This window comes from Erigeron canadensis, chromosome 8 (assembly GCF_010389155.1).
Source record: "Erigeron canadensis isolate Cc75 chromosome 8, C_canadensis_v1, whole genome shotgun sequence".
Lineage (NCBI taxonomy): Eukaryota > Viridiplantae > Streptophyta > Magnoliopsida > Asterales > Asteraceae > Erigeron > Erigeron canadensis.
The window spans coordinates 28535954-28547979 of NC_057768.1; the positions used below are offsets into that span (position 1 = coordinate 28535954).

At 32.1% G+C, this 12026-nt stretch overlaps 1 protein-coding gene across 1 annotated transcript; it reads left to right on the plus strand.

Moving 5' to 3' along the window:
• Positions 1 to 401: 401 nt before the first annotated feature.
• LOC122578592 lies at positions 402 to 6015 on the plus strand. Its single transcript, XM_043750577.1, has 5 exons — positions 402 to 750; positions 3043 to 3104; positions 3546 to 3721; positions 4408 to 4516; positions 5540 to 6015. The coding sequence occupies exons 1-5, from the start codon at positions 432 to 434 to the stop codon at positions 5852 to 5854; spliced, it is 981 nt and encodes a 326-aa protein (XP_043606512.1). The 5' UTR covers positions 402 to 431; the 3' UTR covers positions 5855 to 6015.
• Positions 6016 to 12026: the final 6011 nt, after the last annotated feature.

Sequence of the window (12026 nt, forward strand, 5' to 3'; positions counted from 1 at the left end):
TTTTTTTGTCACTTTGTTGGTTGGAAAACATGAATGTTGTAACTAAAAATATACTTGCCTTATATTAATAAGAAGCCATTTGGCTGTTATGTTGTAAACGGCTCATTCACGTTTAATTTTGCAATCATGTTTAATATATTTGTATATAATTTCTAAATTTTCTTATTTATAAAACTTTGACTTTGACTTTGTATTTTAATGGTTTATATTGATTTTTGTTATATTTTCAATGGTCTAGATGAAAACTTAAAATGTTTTTTTCTCTTGGCTATGATAGCCATTAATATATATAATTTTTTAATCTATAAAATTTATACGAGCCAAATATTTATTAAATAAAAATTATATAAAAAAAAAAAAATTAAATGTAAAGGTTTCACACCTAGTTTAGCTCCCGGACACCATTCACTTTTCCCTATACAAAACAGGATATGAGAAATGAAACCATGAAAATGGGTTCAATCTCAAACCATAATCTCAAAATCACCACCTTACTTCTTGTTCCGCAACATCCTAAATCATGGTCACAAAACAGCAACAACTTCTTTCCTCAATTCCTCAATTTCTCCAAATTCCCATTTTGTAGTTGTAATTCATTTAAAACAACCAAAAACTGTATCAGTGTAACTGCAAAAAAGAAAAACCCATCTTCTGAATCCACTCTTACCCCTTCCATTGTTGATGAAATCTCACAAGATGATGATGATGATGATGATGCTGAGAATTTCCAAGATTTTTTTGATGATGATGGTATTATATAAATATATAAATATATTTTTTTTTACGATATTTCTGATTATGATATGATTCCTGTGTGTTCGTGTTTTCCTATCTATTTTTAAACCTTTTAGAATTAAAAAAAAGTAGTTACTTTAAGTTAAAACAATTAATTATATTTAGGTTACAGGTTATTTTTATGTACAATATTTTTAGGGGTTTGCTAAATACAGCCCTTAGGGCTGTGTTTAAGGTGCATAAATTGTTTGTACATTTATCATGAAAATCAGAGGGCGGGATTTTAATATGGAAGGTACAAGTTTTTTTTATGCACGTTAAATACAACCCGTATTTAGCATTTCCCATATTTTTATGTACAATTAATTAATATTTTGCTATTTCGGTTTTTCGCATATAGATATGAGCAATTCCCGTAAAAATAGTTAATTTTGAGCTCTCGAAAAAGTTAAAACACATTCGACACTCAAAACCAACTCCTGGTATCCTCACAAGAGGTCTCACATTTGAACTTTCCTAAGTGAACAACTTGAGGGTGGCCTGGGAAACACTTAAGAAACTGTCACACGGTATCCTATTTAGATTGTGCACATCTGAGTTAAAATGTCGCCCACCCGTGGTAACCCGTAGAGGGAAAACCTTCTCCGTTTACATTTTGACACTCCAAGTCAAAAAATGGATTTTTGTTTCGTTCTTTATAGTAGGGAGTGATCATAGCTGTTAAAGTCTTACGAGTCACGAGTCGACTCTTACGAGTCGAGTCCATTTACACCAAAAACGAGTAAACTCGTTAGGTGACTCGATTTTGTCCAGACTCTTATGAGTCACTATGTAAGCTTGGACCAAGTCACGAGTCGCAAACTTATAATAATTTTAAGTTGATACTACTATGGTTATATATTATATATTATACTTAATTTGCTACATTATTTTGGGTGTTATCAATGCATTTCTGATCATTTTATTGCGAATTTGGAGATAAATAGTAAGTTTATGCCTCAAAAACTATTGAATAAATAATATTTTCGTAAATTTATAACGAAAATATACTTCTAAAGACGTCACATATATATAATTATACTATATTATGTAGTTCTTACGAGTCGAGTCACGAGTCAAAAAATCATATTTTCTAGTCGAGTCAAAAATTACGAGTCGGCAACTATGGAGTTGATTACCTTTGTTTACATTGCACCAAATAGTTACTAATGTTAGGGATTCTACTTTAACTTTAGTTCAAATGCACGTGTAATAATAGTAATACACACAAAATCAATGAAAAGAAGAGAATACGAAGATGTAGGTGGTTGTGCAGATCAAAATTACGGAGCATATGCTCAAATTACGGCTGAACTAGGGGAATTTATTGATTATTGTTTCTGATATAGGTTTCCTATTACATTAAGGTTCTATATATAAAGTATATCTACTTGCTCCTTAAAAAATTACTATCGACTTGCTTACCAGGGTATCTGCCAATCCATCTAAATTTCCAAGACCTACAGCCCGTTTCCAAGGTTCTAACCCACTCTGACCGAGGCAATCGGCACCCCTGGACTCCTTATTATGCATCAAACCTCACAACTCAACAACAAAGTCTTGACCTTACTTAATGAATGTTTAGTGTTGCGGAAATTCTAGCTATTCTCAATCTTAAGATTGGACTCACCACATTCTTTTATGTAGAATTGTAGATAGAACATTTGATGTCATTCATACTCTCTCTTCTCGTCAAAATAATAAAAAAAAAAAGATGGCAACTTTAGTCATACATTTATGACGGGGAGAAGGATGTAATTATTTGCAGATGAATAGGATTTCTTGAGTTATATGATTATAACTATAATGTTGTATGTTGTACAGTATCAAGAGATTAATATCCAGCTAGTTTATACAATGAACAAATTTTTTATATGTCATTACTTGATGTTCTATCGTCCAATCTTAAAGTTAAGGATTGCAGTATTATTCTTGAATTTAAAGCTGATGTAATTGTGGTAGAAAACTTTTGATATGCATTAGTTTCCGATCTAAAAATAAACCTTTTTCACATTAAACCGTATATATTGCATACATATTAGCATTAGCACAATCTTGCGTAGCTAGTGCCACTTATTGACAAGGTAATACTAAACCATGTGGCGAATATCCATGTGAATAAACTAAGCATTTAATAGTTTGTGAATAAATATATATATAGTCTGTATCATTTATGAATGTGTCATTGGTCTTGTGTCAGTTTAGATGTTTGTATTGTGTTATTCTGAAGAGTTTTCTTACTGTTCTCATATGTGTCATGTATTATAGAGGGATTTGATGAGGATGATGACTTCGAAGATGATTACTTGGAAGAAGAGGTGGAACCTAGGGTAAGCTAGCCAATAGTATGGGTTGAAATGCTGAATACTCCTAAACTTAGAGATGGTGCGTTGACCTATATACTTACGGATGGGCCGATGCAGTGTAACTTTTTAGCTCTAATCGTCTAACATGTTACTCTGAAAAAAGTTAGCTAGAGAGGAAACATGGCAAATCTGTCAATTCTTTGAGTAAATAAAAGATATATTAGCTTTTGCAATCATTTTTGACACTACTATCTATTTCAGTTATCAGAAAATTTTGGACAAAGTGAGTATCAAGTCAACCAAATTTTACCTTGCCAAGAAATTTCCTGTTTTGACCCGTTAACCAAAATGCCCATTTCACCACCTCTTGTGAATTTAATAGTTTTTTTCTAATAAATTAAGTATTTGTTAGGAGATTATATGTTATTGAGCAGTAGTCTTTAGTTTCTTCCAAAATTTTTGTAGTCTGGGGATGGGGGTGGAGGAGGAGGGATTTCTTTGGCGGGCACAACGTGGGATAAAGAAGCGTTCACAATAGCAGAGGAAGTTATTCTTTCTTTTGATGGAGAGTTGGGAATTTATGCTTTCAAGACGTTACAGAATTCTACCATTCGAGTGCGCATAGAGAGGCTTTCAAACAAGTAAGCTTCCACATTTCATTTGGTTATGCATTTCGAAAGTGATTATTCGTAATTAAATTATCATAATTAGATAATCAGCAGTAATAAAATAGATATAGCCATGCAGGAAACTGTGTTTGGATGTGATTTTGCTATTTGAAGCTACAATAATCAATGATTTTTTGAAAACTAGTTAAAAATAATACTGTAATACATATTGACCAAAAATGACATTCTTGTAAAAATTGGAGGTATCTATATTTTCAGATGGGAAGTATAACCTTCCAATATATGCGAAAAGAAGGGAGCCTTTCGATCGACGGTTTTATCGTACTTACGGCTAGTATGAAACTGGTCATTTTTTATAATTTGATATACAGTTTATTTTTTTGAACCAGGGGTGACGGCCTTTTACCGAAAAAGATATACAGTTTATTTTTGTTGTAGCTGGTATAAATATGAGTATTTATTCACTTGAGTATCAGATACCCGGAACATTTTATTTTTTGAAAAGTAGATACTCGGAACATAATCTGTTACTCCAAACATTTAATATTCATATAGGTAAAATGCATATATGTTACTCTATACATTGACATTTGTAGAAAAGATCAAAAGGGTAGAAGTTTAACATTCTGTACAGTGCTCTTACTATTAAACGAAAGTTGAATTCCACATATGCTTGATAAATCAAAGATGTTTTGCAGGTCGGGCTCTCCCACTATGGAGGATATTGAAGCTTTCTCAAAAGCATACAGGGAGCGGCTAAATGAGGCTGAGGCTTCTGGATCAATACCTGTTGATATATCACTCGAGGTACTTCCCCTAGTTTTCTTGATAATATTCTATAGGTGGCAAAATGGATCGGTTTATAGCTTGGGTAAATGGTCAAAACATTTACGAGTAGTTTTTAGGACAGACCGAAGCAGCTTGAGTTGACCCCCCAGTTCTTGTAAATTTAACTCTATATATTTTGTGCAACCTCATAAATGATGATAATCAAATGAACTAATTTTCACATTGTTGAGGTGAAACTTTCTTTATACTGTTTCCCATTCCTTGAAATTTTTGTAAGTTGTAACAAGGTTACATAAACTGGGAATCTACTCATTGTGAATACAAATGAAGAGACCCTCGGAATCGAAAACAACGAAATGATATAAACTAGAGGTGGTAATATCGACACATTACTTACGACAAGGGTCAATTTGTGTTATATTTTATCCCAAATGTGTCAAACAAAAAGAACCAGTTAAAACTTAAATGAGTCAAACAGGCTGCACCTTAGCAGGTCCAAAAGTGGCCCAAAATGTATTTTTAAAGAATTCAACCTCCTAAATCACTTTATTCAAAACATTCAAATTAGAGAAATTAACTTGAGTCCCCACAATGATAACATTTTAACCAACTTTTTTTGACTTTTCACAAAATACCCAACAAAATGCCAATGGCAGGTTAGCCTCTGAGGCATAGAGTTAACCTTGCGAAATTCAAAGTCACAAGAAATACATTGCGATTTTGCCAAATCGCTGAGTGACTACTCATGATTTTATAAAAATTTAAAGAAGCTTAATAAAGTGGTACGATTTGTCTTTTTGGGCACTCAAGTCATTTTCTCTCTAAGTTACAACTGTTTGGTGATTATATAGTGATTTCTAACTATATGTGACATGAATTATCTACAACTTTATTTAAAAAGCTAACATACTTATTTATAGGCCAACTTAAATAATAGTTTTTAACCTGATCTTGTTTTCAACCATCACTCAATCTGCCCTAATTCCCCCCTAAATTATAATCATAAAATCTATTAACATTGTATGTGTTTGTTCTTGATAGGTTTCTTCACCTGGACTTGAGAGAGTCGTTAGGATTCCACAAGATCTTGAAAGATTCAAAGATCGCTTCATGTATGTAAAATACATGACACAAGTTGACGATGATGTCACATCGTCTTGTGAGCGTGATGGTATTTTTAGACTCGAATCTTTTAACTTAGAAACAAAATGTTGTACTTGGGCGTTAGCAGATGTTAGAGTTAATCGAGAGAAGGCAGGGAAAGGAAGACCCCTCAACAAAAAGCAAAGGGAGTGGCGACTTGACACTCCCTTTGACTCTTTGCATTTAGTTAGAATCTATGCTGATTTCGGCTAGACTCTGAAATTTTTATGATTTTTTTGTTTTCTTACATTTTAAGGATGTTATAAGTTCCATAAATACCGACAATCATTTAATCTTATGATATATAGTTAGAATATCATAGAAGACTATGAGTGAAATTATGTTTTCCTATGAAAATGCATTGCTTATTTGAATGTTTCATATTGTACAGTACATATTTATGGCAAATAAATTTGTAAATTTGTATATGTGTATGTTTGGTCAATGGTTTAGTCTTGTAAATGATGGTGGCCTTGTGGGTCCTGGTGGACCTGCATGCATAATCAGTTGAATATCAGAATAAATATACGTAAATCAATAAAATATGTGTGCTGTAAAAAGAAAAAGAAGAAAAAGAGTACAATTGTTATAAGGAAAATGATTAATGAGACTAATTTATATACCTAAAGATAGGCTTAAAAAGGAGATTAAACCATGTGGCTAGATCAATGGTAGAGATAATGAAAGAGAATTAGTGGAAAACATGTGTCATGTGATGTATGGAGTAGGCATATCTTTAGGCATATGGATTAGGTATATGTATCATTATCCTTGTTATAATATGGAGAAAAGAATTGAGAGAGAAAGAGATGTAATTCTATTAATCATCAAATAGGGTTACAATATAGCCTTGTATTTATAGGCTCTAATAGAATATTCTAGAGAATATGCCAAGACATTAATAAGGAAGTGAATATCCATACAATAATAAAATATTCATAATACTCCTCCTTGGATATTCACAAGTTATTATACGCAAATATGGTGTTTGCTGCCTCATTAAAAACCTTACCAAGAAAAACCCAGTGGAATAAAAACTCGGTGAAGAGAAAAAGAGTGCAGCGCGTATAATACTCCCCCTCATTTGAATATCTGTCTTCAAAATATTGAATATCGATCTTGTATACAAATGACTTAATAGTCTGCCAATTTATTGCTCAATCAGGTTTGATGAAGATTGATTGTGTCACCGTTTTGTTGATCATATGTTGATATTGAATCTATCATCGTCTGAGCTTGATCTATGTACATCACATTATCTTCAAATGATACTATTGAATATTTCTTGCCAATATCGCGAACACATTCTTCTTGAGCATCTTCATTATTTATCTTTGACCATGATCATCTTCGTAGTTTGATGCAACTGTTAAGGACTGCTTCTCCATGAAATATGTAGTGTCACCATTTGTGAAAAACTAAATTGTTGTGACCGTGCTTTAAGCGGATGAGACAAATATCTAGAATCAACATATCCAATCATCTTTGCAAGTGAACTTTTTTGATCAAATAATCTCAAATCTCATGTATCGAAGTATGTCTTCAGTTTCATCCAGCGTAGCTTGTTGATTCAGAGCCATTTATTGCTAACACATTTATAGAATGATGTAATATCGGGGATATGCAATACTATCATTAGTACTAATAAAATACATCAACATCCCATTTGCGGTTCGAAAACCGATAATAGCTTAATGAATAAGCCTTGTCAATGTTGAAGCTCTTTGACCTTTCGTCGATATACTTTCATAAATAGACAAAAATCTCATTCAATTTATGCTCGATTTTTTGAGATAATACAACACTAAGTTGTAGTATATCCATCTCTTCATGAGATTCACTTATATGAATTTTGACATCCATTCATTAATTATTTATAAATCTCCCCCTTGGATGTCTAATTTGCAAATTGATGATATTGCATGTAGACAATTGTGCCATACTCATATCTTGTTTTTTCATATAATGACATAACAATCTTAAAACTAATATCGTTCATAAGAACCATTCATAAATATGTTGATCATGAAAATTATGATACATGCTCCAAGCATTATATATACATGTGAAACTTTAAGCCATTTGCAGGCTCTATTGATAGCAAGGAGATACAAATAACTATTTGTATATCACGGTATTCAAATCTACCAATAATATGATCAACCATGGGAGAAATATACCTAGGTCTTTGCGAAAATCTATTGTAACATCAAGTGTGCCATATACGTCAATATATCAGTTTCTCATTTCGCTTTAGCACAAAGACCGATAAAGTATGCTACACATTCTTATATATGATTAGAGGCTTTAAATATTTAGTAGCAATGTGCGTCTTGCCATTTTAGTCAACGTATCTCAAATTCTTGCACCTCATAGCATATATGCTCTTAAAATTTGCACGCATAGTATTAAGCGCCTTATAGTATACATAATTGTTTTCAATATCAATCTTATTTCAATTTCATGCTTTCGATTCAATCAATACTTGACATGATAAATTTTTGTAAGAGATCTCTTCATTATTTAAATATCATTGGTTCCTCATGAACCATCATGTCTATTGTCTCTTTAAGACACATGTTTGGGTCTTTTTACCTCGATATAACCATCATAATGATTGCTCCTTTTATTTTTGAGGCTTTTTATTTGGAATCGATATCCTTTTGTGTGCGTGCCATTGACTCATATCAGTCGTCAGTTTTTAGATACAATCAATTTGGAGCATTGAAATCTGTATATGGATTTATTTGATTTAGTGAGCGTGTAAGTTAATCGTCAAACTCAAGTGAATCAATCACCATATGAACTTTATGTTCATGTTAGTAAGCTCACACAATAATCCTTATAAATTGTTTGATCTCTCCCCCTGAATAGATTTCTCTTTTGAAATACATATATTTGCATTGGCATAGAATATATACCATATCCAAGATAACTGGGAGGAACTATTTTATTTTGTTGGGATGATGCATGATCATATTGTATAGAGACTTTGCCCAAACATATAATTCATTGTTTTGCTCTCATAATCATTTAATTTGCAATAGACGCTTAATAAGCTCTTTAAAATTTACCACCATTTACGAATACTCGCAATCTTATTAGTTAAGCCATTATTGAAGCAACGTTCATGTTGAGCTTTTCATGATATATGATCATTTAGACGATGCATCGCTTTTGAAAAACTAAATGGTATATTAGATGTATAGGCCACATACATCCTCTTATATCATCTTTAGATATATAAGGGAATTAGTCCCCACTTGGCTAGCAATTGGTGAATAACTGATATATTCCGAGAGCTTATAAACTCATTACTTTGAAGAATCTACGGATTCTCTTTTGCATCATATATAGATCCGGGATGGTCTCACCGCTCATGCCAAACAATAATAACAAAATCATGGTTCATAAACTTCTCGCTATGACCATATGCGATTCGAGTATATTATGTATTGTATAATTCATATACAACGATGAGTGCATCATGACTCTTAAAAGTTGTTCCTTTTAATTATTATATATTAGCTAACAAAGTAGCTCTTTAGGAACCAACAATATGTCAATAGTATGACAAAATGCATATATAAATTTCTTTGAAGTGAAAGAACGACGTATTGTATATAGTCGTTTTTTTTAGTCACTAATAATTTGGTTACTTATTGTGACAACTCGTGTTCATAATAGAAACACTATTAGAAGTGAACTCTCATGTTCATTTGATCATATGGTGTCATCTCGTGTTCTTTATAAGAAACACCTTGATATTTGAATTTCCATGACCATGATACATATTGAGCATTCCGATCGCATGAAATTGCATTCACTTTAGTGAATGGATACCACACCGTTAGACGACTTTATAAAATTTATATCAAGTTGATATTTCATGAGCATCCATGTGAAGTTTTACTCGCTTATATTTTATAAATTTTGCAACTTCACGTGCAACTAATTATAGCGAGATTGTAAAAGAGTCACATGTTTGTGATTTTCATATATTCTTATGACCATTGTCATGAACTTTGATGTGCTCTCATATTGAGCTCTTCTAAAGATTCCCCATAATTATATGGAGTTAGATGGATCATATAGACAATACTATGAATTACCAACAACGATGAATTTCACATAGCTTGATGATTATAGTCAATCTTTAGTCAAAGAACACTAAGTATAAATATAAAAATATATTTGAATATATTATAAAACTTTAATAATAAAGTAAAAATCAATTTATGACTTTTCTTTTCAAGAAAGAGTTATTACAAATATCAATTTGTTTCTCATTTATGTATCAAAAAAACTGTTTATCAAACCATGAAATTCATGTATATTAATTCATCATGGTAGTTGATGTCAAGTATTTGACAAATTGCATGGTATTCGATAACCATGTTGCGTAATAAACTGATGTTACTAGCAAACCATAATTCTATCATACAAATCAGTAACTTCTGATTACGATTTTTGATCCAACAAAATCAAAAATTATAGCTCGTTGCACAATAATTATTAGTTATGATTCCCAACGAAGAAATCATTAAGAGCTTTTGATCTACATGAGGTAGTTTATTAACATGACAAATAATGTCAAAAATCAAATAAACGATAGCTATTTTTGCTTTGAATGTGTTCAAAGAATCACACAAGAACCTTTTGTTCTTTATTATATATGAACTACATATTGTAGTTTTATTCAATAACTTATAGTTATGCATAGGGATGAGAAAAAAAACCGTGACCCGTGACCCGACCCGGAACCGGCCCGAACAGACCCGCCCGTAGGGTTAACGGGTCGGGTCACGGGTCAAGCTTTTGTGACATTTTTGGGTCACGGGTCACGCGGGTCGGGCCGGGCCGGGTCAGGTCAAGCCAAAAACTGAAAAAAAGTGAAGGAAACCCGTGACCCGCCCGTAACCCGCCCGAACCCGACCCGAACCGTACCTTCACGGGCCGGGTCACGGTTCCTATTTTTATGCACTTGCGGGTCGCGGGCCGGGCCGGGTTTTCGCGGGTCGGGCCGGGTCATTTGCACATCCCTAGTTATGCATGCTTCCAACGGGTCTTTCACCGCTAGATATTCAAGCGTTGATATGATTCAACTCTTTCTTTGTTATATATGCGCTTTTTGAATCCTAATTGAGATGATGTTGGAAAAAATCATTGATTTTGCATGTTCTTGCAAAGAGGTCTTATCACCAACTTTAATTGTTTTCCAACATTATTTGGAGATTGATGGATTCGATATATCAATAATAATTATTTCCAACTGTGCAAAGATTTTTCACTGTAACTACAAATCAAGAGAATATGTAGTCACTTGTAGCTCTTGCATAATAAACCTTAGTTTATTAGCTTCATATTGAAATCAATTGTCATTGTAAATAACCGTTGTCATTTACTTTGATGAGCTACAATTATTTATGCTTTGAATAAATTCAAAGAGTAGAAAAGAATTACATGCTCTTTTAACATAACTTTTAAGTTTCTTATGTATAACCGTAGTTATAATTCACCTTAGTGAATAACAAAAAAATTAATGAGTAATATGATTCACCTTAGTGAATAACAAAGAACAATGTTCATTTATTGCATAACTAATGTTATGAAATCATTAATTGCTTCAAGCAATCTTAAAAATTAATAAAGCGAAACCTTAAGTTTCTTATGCATAACGGTAATACGTTATGATTCACCTTAGTGAATGACAATAGAACAATTTGTTCTTTAATGCATAACTGATGTTATGAAATCATGAATTACTTTTCGAGCAATCTAAAGATAGAAACAATAAGTACTTTGAACATAACTCAAGGTTATGTTTACAAATATCATAATCATAATGTACCTTATGATAATCCTTTTGAATGAAAACTTTAATACGGATTGTAAAGGAAAATTGTTTGACTGCCCAAACCTTTAAAACATAGTTAATCAATTAACACAATATTCAGTTTCTTACCTTTGCAAATTTATGAGACCAATGTGAACTCGAAAAAACATGTTGTTGAGATTCTTGAAAGTGTTTCAACAGAAATCAATATAGCTCAAAAGAATTTTGTCAGCCGAATATATATATATATATATATTTTATGCATGATCCGTAAACGAATGCATAAATCATAACCATCAATTTATTATTTATTTAATATGATTACCTATTCAAAGTTATAAGACCAAAAGCAAACTTTACCTCACAAAAAAAATTTCTCAGCCGATATATAACGCTTTAAAAAATAAAATAAAATTATACCCCATGTGAATGGTTGCTATTTGTTTTAATGTGAATGTCTATATTTGTTATCGAGCACTTAAAAAAATTGTTCGGCCGATATAAAACTTTTGGGTTTTTAGCCATTTTGTAAAAATAAAACAAGCATGA

Bases quoted from the DNA above. Each gene is read 5' to 3' on its own strand.
- LOC122578592 (XM_043750577.1), top strand. From the start codon at position 432: ATGAGAAATGAAACCATGAAAATGGGTTCAATCTCAAACCATAATCTC. The intron at 3,105-3,545 runs GTAAGCTAGCCA...AAATTTTTGTAG, and splicing joins AAGAAGAGGTGGAACCTAGG to TCTGGGGATGGGGGTGGAGG. The intron at 4,517-5,539 runs GTACTTCCCCTA...TGTTCTTGATAG, and splicing joins CTGTTGATATATCACTCGAG to GTTTCTTCACCTGGACTTGA.